A 12267-nucleotide genomic window follows, 5' to 3' on the forward strand; every position below is an offset into this window, starting at 1 on the left:
TTGTGGATATCATTTAATTGAAGACCTCTTTCGCTTTTGAGTAACATTTATTTTACTTGCTTACTAGTATCACTTGGTAACTTGTCTTTGTCAAAAAAGGAAAGTGGATTCAATGGCCATGAATGATCTAGTATTTTGAACGAGGAAAAATAAAACACGGGAATCAAGGGCATCGAGGTATATCCTTTAAGCTTTCCATGGTTGGAAAGTGGGTTTGTAATTGCATTACGATCTAGTATGATACCAAGTACCCCGCAATATGCACCTAACGTTTTTCGAACTAGAACACGATCAGACATCTCTGATCGGTCTCATCTTGCTGAAGTAACTCCCAGCACTAGAACAGTGGTAGTTGGAGGGTCGAAGTTCAAGAATATTCACACTAGCTCCGCCAAGCTTGGCCCCCCGCCAAGAGCGGGAGATGGCCCCTCAACAAGAGACACAACGAGGGGATTCAAGGTCCTCGTGAGATAGTCCAATATTGGTAACCTAAGGGTTCAGGCTTGGTATACGAGGCTCGTGCTCAGGTACTGCTATGCAGCTTGCCTAAGACAAACACATGCTTTGCCGGTTTTTGGGGACAATCGGCATTGTCGGATCACACTTCGCTTGGCATAACCAAACAGAAGCGAAGCAAAGAGTAGTCTATTGCCAATGTCGCTTGGACGGACCTCGAAAATAAACGGAGATTCGAGGTACAGCCTAGACTCGAGGGATGCATGTCTACTAGTGCGTGAACCTTGGAATTTTCTAATGGAATGTTACGGACCAGGTTTCTTAGAATGTGGCGCAAATGAGTTGCCCTGTTTGAGAGACATAAATATTTGCTTGATCACAGTGCCAATATACAGGAACTAAGATCTTCATACCTCGGCTATCGGAAGTCACACTCTCAATATGCTTGGCAAGAACTCGAAGTATGCGCCATTCATCCAAGGTCAAAATCTGAATTTATAATCCCCGAATTTTAGCATCTTTTCACGACCACGATAGGCCGCTAGTTGTCATTTTGTAATGGTATTGCAGCTTGCATGAAAGTCTGATCTATTCAATAATAGGGGCAAAAAGCTATTTAACAAGGTTACTGCTTTGGTAAGCAGGCTAATGACTAGTTAATTGCCAAGTAATAACTAACTAGGCAATGTATCCGACTAGTATCGGTGACTTTGTCGCGACACATCTTTTATTTATCCTTTACATTATGTCCCCTCCAGAAGTTGTCTTTTCCCTCTTTTCCAGGTTTCCTCCCGAAATTCGTCTGGCGATCTGGCACCATTGTATCCCGCACCGCATCGTGGAGCTCGACCACCAACAAGACGATATTATCTGGGACCAGCCCCCATGCAAAATAAACTGGAAGATATCTTGTACTAATCGAGCACCTCCTCTCATTGCGCGGGTTTGTCGCGAATCAAGGGATGTAGCGTTTGGAGACGGTCGTGGCCCTCTCTCGCTCCCAGACCTCCAAAAGAACGCCGATACACAAAGCTTCAGCCATGACATGATTGAACACCCATGGCTCGACCTAGCGCGTGACTCCGTTCACCTTAACTGGGATGCAAATGCAGATATCGAGTGGGAAACCTACAACTGGGGTGACCCAGTGCGTTGTCTCCTGTGGCATGCAGCGCGCACCAAGTCCCGCCAAGCCTCCATCATGTTGGGTCACTTGCAGGCCTTTCAACACCGGAGGAATCCCGACGAACCACATTCACAATACAGATGGACTCGGTCCCAGCTGGCAGATATAATGCGTACAAAACAAAGGTGGACGGTTGTGATCCTACCGCCTATAATTGTACACACAAATGCAGAGACCGCCGCAGGCCTGTTTGGCCTACTTGCTGATGCGCGAGTCCAGATTGTCGATGCGGACGACGAGACAAGCATTAACGAATTCATGAAACTTGGTGAGGCTTCTAACGTTACGATTGGGCCAGGTTTTGCCCAGGAGGACCTAATTCGCGCCAAGAAGGAGCTGCGGGGTGCAGTCGAGTCTGTTTTTGGGACGGAGGACTCGGCTCCAACGATGCGCCCGGCTGTCATGTTTCGCCTTTGTACAGGGAAGTGCAAGTAGGGGTTGGGCTGTTTTCCCGACTCTACGATTCGATTTGCAAGCACGCGAGATATTGAATCAAGAAGAATAGAAAGTTATCACTCAAACTCTTATCAAAACTCAAATTCCGAACATTTACGTTGCGTGGGCAAGGAAGCGATCCTCCTACGCCGTCACGGCATCGCTTCCTACGCCTCTCGCAACCTTTGCTCTCTATCCTCCTACGCCGTTATAGCATCGCTTCCTACGCCTCTCGCAACCTTTGCTCTCTATCCTCCTATACCGTCACGGCATCGCTTCCTATACCTCTTACAACCTTTGCTCTCTATCCTTCTACGCTGTTACAGCATCGCTTTCTATGCCTCTCACAACCTTTGCTCTCTATCCTCCTACGCTGTTACAGTATTGCTTCCTATGTCTCTCGCAACCTTTGCTCTCTATCCTCCTACACCGCTACAGTATTGCTTCCTATGCCTCTCACAACCTTCGCTTCAGAAGACAACACCGCCGCCCCTATCTCAATCCTCTTTATCCCCGACTGTAACCCCTATCTGTAACCCCCCCCTTTTTTCTGTGACCTTTATCTATGACCCCTATCTATAACTCCTATCTATAACTTCTATCTATAACCGCTATCTATGACCCTAATATACTAAACTGATTAATATAACCTAAGCTATACAGTAGGGTATAATACAGGAGCTATACAAGGGTAGGCCTATAGCTAATATACTAATAAGGTTAAGGATAACTAAGATTATATATTTAATATAATAAGCTATAGCAGGCAACGTAGCTCTGTTCTGAGCGATGGACTAAGGTACGGTACAGTAAAACTAACTAAGTACCCCCGGTATACTCTAGGGGAGGCTATATTATATAAATAACAACGTTATTAAACTCTTGATCCCCCTCTCCTCTTGATCCTTATTTCTGATACCTAGGGAGCTGTAGCACCGGTATACTGCTACGGTAACCAGATATATCGTTGACCTAAAATATTAATGAGAGCTACTACAGCGAGCGACTGAGGTACCGAGGGCTTTAACGATAATTAATCAATCCCTCGGTATACCACACCTACCTCCCCCCCCTTTGCTACAAGACCCCTGTATACAGTAACCGATACATAGCTATCGGAGCCCGACAACGTTATGATACTAGGCCTCCACCGCCATACGATAGAAATAGAAGCAGGAGTACTTATAGGTAGGGGGCAGGGAGGCATGACAGCGGCGGTGTATACACGTATAAGAGTTACACACGTATAGGAAGGCTTATACGTATATAAGATGGCATACACAAGACCGACAGCTAACAACTGGCGAGTCTACGAGGATAATTTGGTGCAAATGGATGGCATGTATGGCAATTTCTGTATATAAATCACCTCAGTGGCAAGATGTAGCTGCCGTCAGCGACACCGGAAGAGCCCTTCGGGAGCTGATAAACGGTGTATAATGCAACTCTCTCTCTCTCTCTCTCTCTCAACTCGAAGTATGCCGCTCTCGTAGGCATCTTCGGCATTTCAGGTACATTTGCTTCTCCAGCACACAAACTGAAAAGAGATGAAACTCCTCAGTTCCCACATGACTCGGCAACTACCAAGTATTGTACATGGTGGTGGGACCATGATGGCTCTGTCGCCTGTAAAGACATGCCATCTGCTTGGGGCATCAGCATGGACGATTTTCTTCGCTGGGTGAGAGCGACTTGATATTCATTGGATGGACTGGAACTAACTTTCTCCATTTCAGAATCCTTCACTCACCATAGACTGTGGGAAATTCCAGAAAGATCACTCATACTGTGTTGAAGCATTTGGAGAGCCGGAGGAGCCAGAGCCAACCAGCATGACAACAACGTCTGCTGGACAACCGGGCCCGACTCAGCCAGGCCAGATAGCGACATGCAATAGATGGGACATGGTCAAAGATGGCGATACGTGCAATACATTCACACAGAAGTATGCAGGCCTCACTCGACAGAATTTGGTCGACTGGAACACCGAGATTGGAGATAGGTGTCAGTACTTATGGGCCGATTATTATGTCAGTCCTCCTCTCATCTGAAAATTATTAACCTTCGACTTATTTTCTTCATAGATCTGCACGGGAGTTGATGGATGGAAGCCCACAGACACCATCACAAGTGGCACACCAACTTCGACCAATGGTATCGCAACTCCAAGCCCTACCCAGCCTGGAATGGTAAATAACTGCGATGCATTCTACATCGTCAAGGATGGAGATGACTGCGTGTCAATTGCGACCAAAAATGGAATTACTAAGGCACGGTTTTTGGAATGGAATACCGGCGTTGGTGCAGGTTGTTCATCTCTCTGGCTGGACTATTATGTTTGCGTTTCTACCATCGGTCACATTCCTTCAAATACCATCTCAACGCCCACCACAGCAACCCCGACAAATGGTGTCGTGACTCCAACGCCCACCCGTCCAGGAATAGTCGGCAACTGTGATTCTTTCCACTTGGTTGTCGACCGCGATACTTGTAGCGGCATCGCACGTTCTGCGGGTATCTCGCTTGCACAGCTTGTTGAATACAACCCCGAAATCAAATCAGATTGCTCTGGTCTCTGGGCTGATTATTATATTTGTGTTTCCATCATTGGTGTTGGCCCGACCGCTACTACGACCAAGCCCACGTCCCCAACTAATGGAGTCACCACTCCAACTCCAATCCGTCCAGGTATGGTAGACAACTGCGACGCGTTCCACATGGTCGTTGATGGAGATGAATGTGAAACTATCGCACACAGTTACGGTATCTCAATGTCCCAGCTTACTCAATGGAACCCCGAGATCAAAGCCGATTGCTCTGGCCTATGGACAGGCTACTTCGCCTGCGTTTCGACGGCCGGCGTCGATTCCAAACTAGTAGCAACCACAACCACAACAACCGCCGGAAATGGCATCGCAACCCCTACCCCCACGCGAGCGGAAATGACAGGAAACTGCGATAGTTTCTATATGGTCAAATCGGGTGATGAGTGTGGAAAGATTGCTTCGGACCATGGTATTACGACAGACCAGTTGTATAAGTGGAACACAGAAATCGGATCCACGTGCGGCGGTCTCTGGCCCGACTATTACATTTGCGTTAGCATTGTTGGGATTGATCCAAAGCCTTCCATCACTACACTACGAAGGGTAATGGAGTTGCCACTCCTACTCCCATTCAAAATGGCATGGTTGAAAATTGCAAAAAGTTCCATAAGGTCGTGAGTAAGGAAACCTGTGATAGTATTGCTAAGGCGGCGGGCATCAATGTGGACAAGTTCTATGTCTGGAATAAAGGTGTCGAACGAACTGCAAGAATCTTTGGCTGGATAACTATGTTTGCATTGGGTTGATTTGATCACACCGGGAATACGTCAGGAGAAAAATGTTCAACTTTCAAGTTAGCAATTGCCCTGAATCAGACGTTGTAATAGTTTGTATGGAGCTCCTCTTTATATACATTGGCGGATAATGTTGAAATAAATATGACATCTGAATTATTGCAAAGCGCACCTAAATCTTTGCCCATGTGGATTTTCTGGGGTCCTCTTTACTAAAATCATATTCATAGTATACTATGGTAAATGCAGAATTGTTTTATGTTTTTTCAGATTAGTGATGGACATATGCGAAAACTCAAGTGCGTGTGAGCAAGAGAATGTGCACGTAATAAGCGCTAACGATTGTGTATCTTTTGTTGCCAGCTGCGATCAATGCATTTTAGCCGGACTGGGTCAAGAAGTCCAAGCTCGTTACTTTCCATGTATGGGTTTACTCTGCGTCCTTCGATGAATTACGAGCATCAGCATTGAAGAGATTATGGGATGCCCAAAGCACCGCTATATTGTCAACAGATACCATGGGGTGTGAATGGCAATTCCCATTCCATTACACATTTCTCTCACGGTGGACAGCATGTTACGGACATGTCTACCTGGTAGGTGCTTTCAAGGTGCAGCATCTTCCGAACCGGAATAATCCTCAGTAGCTTCACAAATCCACATGAATATTGCCTTGCAGCAATTGTGCCATCGCAATTTCCAATTCTATGCCGCCACCACAACTCTTATGAACGGATCTCCAGGCTACTATGTTATCAAATTGCGCCACCAGACTGAGTACCCTTCAGACTATCCCATCGGTCGTCGTAATCCCGATAAGAACAGTTATCACCAATATGAGCCACGACAATTTCAATACCACAGTTTTGGCGGATATTATCAGCAGCAATTTGCCAATCACTTCCTTCGCCGTCTGTGATCAAGGAAAATCCTGCATTTCTTGGCACCAGATCGTGAGTAGAAATGACATGATTTCCTGCCTCAATCCAGGCATGTGGGAGACGATGTCCAGGCTGCGTGGTTGGATAGTATCTGAGACCAAGTGGATCCCTATCAACTGGAAGACTTCCGTCATGCAGAAGAAGACCATTGCGATATCCGAAGCCCAATTCAATTCCGTGAGCACAAAATTCGATGGATTGCGTGCTGATTATGCGTGCAACTTGAGCACGGAAGCTGCGGCCTTTGTCTGTATTCTCGAACAAACTTTTGAAGCGCAGCTCGTTTGCCATTCTGTCTCCTGGAATAAGACCGAGAGAAGTATTGATTACGGCTGAGTTGTTGAAAGTGAATAACCCCCAATCGGAGTTTATCTCACCCACGGCTCGTCTTTCTGGCTCATAGCTATTTAAAATAGCCTCGCTAGCCTGTCCCTTTAGAACCAGAGCGAGTTTCCAGGCAATATTAAGGGAATCCTCGATCGCGGTGTTAAGCCCTAGACCAGTCGTAGGCGGGCGACGATTCCAGCATCGCCGGCAAGAAATACTCGTCCCACCTGATACTTGTCCGGAAGGACTTTCTCTAGGACCCAGTGGCTGATTTTGTGCACGTCCATCTCCAAGTCGGGAATCTTCAATAGTTGAAGAGTACGAGGAATTAATGCAGCTTCGTCGTGTCGATTTTGGTCGTCCATTGCAAATCCGCAATGGAACACCCATTCCTCGGAATTCTTGCCCCAATTAGGACCCATAGGAACAATTGCACCACTCTCAAAGACCGTATTGCATTCACCATTGATGAAGTGACATGCAAAGTAACGATCATCCCAGTATTCAGAGAGATCAGCGCTGAAATGGACCGAAACCATATCAGTGATATCGGTTGGACCTTCCATCTTAACACCAAGCTTGGGGCCTATGGTACGGCCTCCATCTGCAGCAATAAGATACTTGCACCGATATAATGTGGTATTTCCTAGTTCGTCGGACGCTTTGACAACAACGGAAGAGCCTTCATCGACGAAATCCAACAATTGATGACCGAACAAAACTTTGCCAGGGTTCCGTTTCTCTGCGAGCTTCTTGAAAATAGGTTCCAGTCGAAATAGTGGAAGATTGCCGGAACGAAGTGGAGCATCGCGCCTATAATATGGTGAGTCTATATATATTTGGAGCTTCCAATGTGGGAATTATCGAGCTTGTAAGCTTCGGCGAATTCAGTTCCATCATTTCCACCGAAACTTTCAAATTTGGAGATCACTTTACGGTCCAAGGGGCCAGAGCCACCAAGCGAAGTCTTCCATGCAACCTGGCTCATGTGTTGGGGGGATGTCTTCTCAAGAATTTCCTCTACCATATCATGAAGGCGGAGAATTTCCATCGTACGTTGATTTAGGTAGTGTGCCTTTGGCAGAATTGAGGTACCTGTATGCTTCTCGAGACGTGCCCGACTCCATAGTTGGACAAGAAGCTTGAAAGGGTCAACCCACAGCTACCACCTCCGACGATGATAACTGGAACTTCTCTTTCGTGAGCCATAGTGATAGGAACGAGAAATGCTGGATGATGGAATTCGAAATGAAGATCGTGTGATATTTCAGGCCGCACAATCTTTCATAAGTAATTTCAGATAGACATCTGAAAAGATGTTACACGAATTGCTGAGAGTAACGGCCCATCCTCCATTTCCAAGTAAAAGGCCGCTCATTTCCTTTTTAGTGCGGGAAAATACACAACGTGGGGAAATCCGGGCCCCGGCGTACCGGAGTTTTGGCTTTCTCCGGATATCATGATACACCCATCCCGGGGAGTAACCCTCCTGCGGGAGTAAAGAGTAAAGCTAACATGTGCATGCGCGAGAAAAGTCTAGTTTCGGTACTAATTCGGGTTTAAGGAGTGCGCTACTGAATGTTGAGGCCTATAGGCCACAGGCATCTAGCATGTCTTTCCCATGTCCTAGTAGCGTTGTTTGCTTGCTCCCTCTCCTTTCAACCACCACCTGTTCAGTCCTCTCTCGCGTAACTGCCAGCATTATACAGCTTGATACTGTGGTGGATTTGGCTCCATTTATTATCCCATTGGGAAGGTTGAGATATGATAGTTTTCGATGATTCATAGAAGGGGGCTATTGCACAATTAAATACATGATTTCATCTACTAATCTTTTGTCCCCTCCGCATAGTAGCAAGGAATTGAACTAACACCGTGAGACATGGTGTCAAATAGATTGAGACTTTATGCTCCAGCGCATATTCAATGGTCATCTTCTCCTGTCCGACGCTACACTGCTGCTGGAATATCATGACGCTTCCCCATCTCAACTCGCTTCTTAATGGCTTTCTCATCCTCGCCCGCATCCAATCGGCGAAGCAGCTCACCTGGGTGTATATCTACTCCGATGGGATTTTCTTGGAAAAATCTGGAGGCCATGAACTCATTTGCCTCCTCGACGGTGTCAAAGTTATCGACTTGAGTCTCAATAGAGTTTCCATCCGGATCTTTGTAGTAAATACTAGTCGTAGGTCCGTGATTGACACACCATGTCGGCTTGATCCCAAGTTGCTCTCTCAACTTCCAGGCTTTAAGAAGTCCCTGGAGCGTATCGTAGGCAAAGGCGACATGGTGAAGACCTGCCGCGGTTGCCGGACGAGGAACGGTGCTTTGATCGTTGATAATAGCGACGCGATGATGTTCTTCGTCATAGCGGAGGAATGCAATAAACTCGTTTTCAAATACCCGTTCCGCGCCCAGGAATATGGACCAGAATTCTACCAGGTCGCTGATGTTGGCCGTTCTGAAGACGACATGAGCTAAGCCACTAGGTCGAAGAATCGAATTATCAGACATGATTGAAGTAATGTTCGTAAAATATATTTCCACGGCGAGGTTTGAATCTATTTGGGGTTCGTTTGCCAGGGAAGTTCCACAAGCTGTATTTAACGTCTTGTAGGTGTGAGGCTGAATAATGTTAGTCAACGTCACACATGCTTCTCGTTTTAATGGGATGCCTTACTAGCAGGTTCGGAAAAAATTACTTGTCCAAATTCGGTATTGTTAATTGTGGTCTGACGTGGGCAAGCAAGTTATACCATGGGTGCTAGAAGATCGGAATATTTAACATGTTTTACGCCATTCTGCTTTGGTTCGGATATATTCACTGGAAGCGGTGAAATGTTCTACCCCTAGTAGTGCATAGTGACGACCCCGACGTGTATCTTGAGGCCTGAGGCGGAAAAGTTTCCAAATGGCGGGGTTGGGGTAGTACGATCTAGTTCGCCACTCAGGACCCTCAGGCAGGAAATACGGACGTAGCCCCAAGATAACCCTTTACCGAATCAACTAGTTATACTTCTCATCCACTCTAAGTTTCTTAGTATAGTCCACTTTCGTCTGATTATCATCCTATCAGCACTTCATGGAGCGTATGTTGTGTTAGCGTTTCAGTCGCCTAGTTCCGCATTGTTTTAACCCGCGAGTTGTCAGCTGCAGTATTTGATAATAAAATTTTGATGAATTCTGAAAAAGCCAACCATTTGCCACTTTTACGAACTAATTCAATGCTTACGTTGATGAGTTTTGAATATTCCATGGGGATTGAAATTGGATAATGTGCAGTATAATACAGGATAATTGAATGATTTGAAAATCGAACAAAGTGCCTAGCGTAGTCCAATGCCGAGTTTCTCAATATTCTCCAATACCTGGGTCACGAGCTGCGCGCATCTCGCGACTGAAGCACCATCAAGAACCCGATGATCGGCACTCCAGCTAAGAACGGCCTTATCACGCCTAACAACTGATGTATCATCCTGTTTCCTATCATGTAGAAAGACCGGAACTTCTTCGACCCTGCCTAGAGCGACAATACCAACTGTAGGAGGCACAATGACAGGGCTAACAACAGAACCCCCGATACTCCCGATGTTGCTCACAGTGAAAGTGGCTCCACTCATGTCAGATGGGGTGAGACGACCTTCTTTAGCCAATGCGCCCAGTCGCTTAACTTCAGTGGCGATGGAAAGAATTGATCGATTTTGAACATCCTTGACAACCGGTACCAGAAGGCCATTAGGTGTGTCGATGGCAATGCCGAAGTTATGAGACGCCTTGACAATTAATCGAGGATTTTGCTGATCCGTCTCTTTGTCCAAGTGGGCGTTCAATTTCGGGTGACGTAGGAAGGCCTGCGACAGAGCCTTGATAAGAAAAGGAAGAAGGGTTAACTTCGTAAGGTCATCCCCATACAGATCTCTCGAGGTGTCTTGCTTCTCATTGAAGCTACGCTGTAGACTGATCAAAGAAGTGACGTCGACAGAGTGGCTGTAGCCAAACTGCGGAATATCAAGAGCACGAGTCATAACCTTGAACATCTGGCTCTCGATCGGGGTCAGAGAGGAGGACTTGATCTTGCGGTATCACAGTGGGCTGGGTTGCAATGTTCGTGGATAAGGAGTTCGGAGCTGAAATTCCTGAAGAAAGATAGCGTTGCACGTCCTCCTTGAGTACTCTTCCACCCTTTCCACTCCCAGTGACATCATTGATATCAATTCTGTGCTTCTTGAGCATAGCTCTGACAGCTGGTACAATCAGCCCAGAGTTCATGGTATCAGGCTCGGGACTCGAGTTGGAAATGTCATTGGGTGTATCGGTGTTCACTGTTACTTCCGCGGCATTCGTAGCCACAATGCTCGAGTCATCTGAAGCAGCCTCTCTCGCTCCTACTTGTGTAGAATCATTATCAATATCTAATAGATCTTCCTCGACGTCAATGTCGAGAAGAGGCTATATGGAATCAGTGAACACCCGACGCCAATTTCAGTGGAGGCGAGGGCAAATTTACCTTCCCTACTTCAGCCATCTCATCTGCTTGGTGGTGGATATTGGCAACGACTCCATCATATCGGGAAGTGATCTATTTGAATGGTTAGACAAATTGAGGGTGAAATTGAAACAACATGACAAACCTCAACAGAGGCCTTATCCGACTGAACCTCACAAATGGCGTCAAACTGGCCCACTCGGTCTCCTGGTTTGACGAACCATTGAACAACCCGGCACTCCGTAATGCCTGGATCTGTTAGTGACAGTCTTATAAAGGGTCCAACTTCATAACCCACCTTCACCAATATCGGCGAGGAGATACGGTTTGAGTATTTCACATGAAGGAGTTGTGTGAAAGTGACTCCTCGAAACTCGAACACCCCGACTTCGATATATCGCGAGGTACCGACTCGGCAGGCGGGCAGCATGTAGGGAGCCCCGAAAAATGGAGGAACCCATATTAACGGGTTTTTTAGGAGGTGAAGAATGGGGAAAGTGGTGATATTCGTGGTAGGCGAGAGAGTGCGAAGCTAGCTACACACAAGCTGGAAGGAAGGAAGGCACGGCGATCTGAATGAATGATGCAGTGGGTTCTAACAGGTCTCTGTTAATTAAATGCAAATTGAATGTAAATTAAAAACAGAAACGAAAACATACGCTCCATTAATGAATATCAATAAGTACACAACTGGGCACATATAAAGAGCAGGAGAAAGAACAACTTATGCTATGACTAACTATCTGACAACTAAGAGAAGTTCCTTGAATAACCGATGATAGATATTAGCTCTGAAAACGCAGTGTAATAAATTGGAGCTCCTGGCCTCCGAGGTCGGAGCTAACTCGATACATTCGGCCCCGGCGTTGATCTGCAGAAGTCGAGACCGAGACCCCGCATACGCCCTATAGGTTCCTATTCTGCATTCAGATTCAAGCCGATGATAACCGATCGGGTTTTGTGAGCCTGAGATTTGTTTATACGCGTGGTATAGTATCTCGGAGTATCTGACCATGGACAAGGTTGAAAGCAAGGAACTTCCTTCTTATCATCTTCACACATTTACATTAAAACCCTAAATTCGCGACTTACA

At 46.3% G+C, this 12267-nt stretch overlaps 5 protein-coding genes across 5 annotated transcripts; 2 read left to right on the plus strand and 3 right to left on the minus strand.

The window, feature by feature from the left end:
* Window positions 1–897: 897 nt before the first annotated feature.
* On the plus strand, window positions 898–2077 carry N7481_012539 (2EXR domain-containing protein; the record flags this gene model as incomplete). Its single annotated transcript, XM_057271758.1, has 2 exons — window positions 898–917; window positions 1240–2077. 2 exons carry the CDS (start codon window positions 898–900, stop codon window positions 2075–2077), a joined length of 858 nt encoding a protein of 285 aa, XP_057115946.1.
* Window positions 2078–3713: 1636 nt separating this feature from the next.
* N7481_012540 (muramidase family protein) lies at window positions 3714–5301 on the plus strand (the record flags this gene model as incomplete). The annotated part of the gene is made up of 3 exons (XM_057271759.1): window positions 3714–3758; window positions 3814–4107; window positions 4162–5301. 3 exons carry the CDS (start codon window positions 3714–3716, stop codon window positions 5299–5301), a joined length of 1479 nt encoding a protein of 492 aa, XP_057115947.1.
* Window positions 5302–6172: 871 nt separating this feature from the next.
* N7481_012541 (FAD binding domain-containing protein) lies at window positions 6173–7812 on the minus strand (the record flags this gene model as incomplete). Its single annotated transcript, XM_057271760.1, has 3 exons — window positions 6173–6790; window positions 6859–7498; window positions 7781–7812. The coding sequence occupies 3 exons, from the start codon at window positions 7810–7812 to the stop codon at window positions 6173–6175; spliced, it is 1290 nt and encodes a 429-aa protein (XP_057115948.1).
* Window positions 7813–8635: 823 nt separating this feature from the next.
* On the minus strand, window positions 8636–9202 carry N7481_012542 (uncharacterized protein; the record flags this gene model as incomplete). The annotated part of the gene is made up of 1 exon (XM_057271761.1): window positions 8636–9202. One exon carries the CDS (start codon window positions 9200–9202, stop codon window positions 8636–8638), a length of 567 nt encoding a protein of 188 aa, XP_057115949.1.
* An 812-nt stretch (window positions 9203–10014) lies between these two features.
* Window positions 10015–11635, minus strand: N7481_012543 (uncharacterized protein; the record flags this gene model as incomplete). The annotated part of the gene is made up of 5 exons (XM_057271762.1): window positions 10015–10761; window positions 10862–11137; window positions 11196–11267; window positions 11320–11423; window positions 11473–11635. 5 exons carry the CDS (start codon window positions 11633–11635, stop codon window positions 10015–10017), a joined length of 1362 nt encoding a protein of 453 aa, XP_057115950.1.
* Window positions 11636–12267: the final 632 nt, after the last annotated feature.

This window comes from Penicillium waksmanii (assembly GCF_028829765.1).
Source record: "Penicillium waksmanii strain IBT 27052 chromosome Unknown utg000010l:1.0-3698451.0:1.0-3701458.0, whole genome shotgun sequence".
Classification (NCBI taxonomy): Eukaryota; Fungi; Ascomycota; class Eurotiomycetes; order Eurotiales; family Aspergillaceae; genus Penicillium; species Penicillium waksmanii.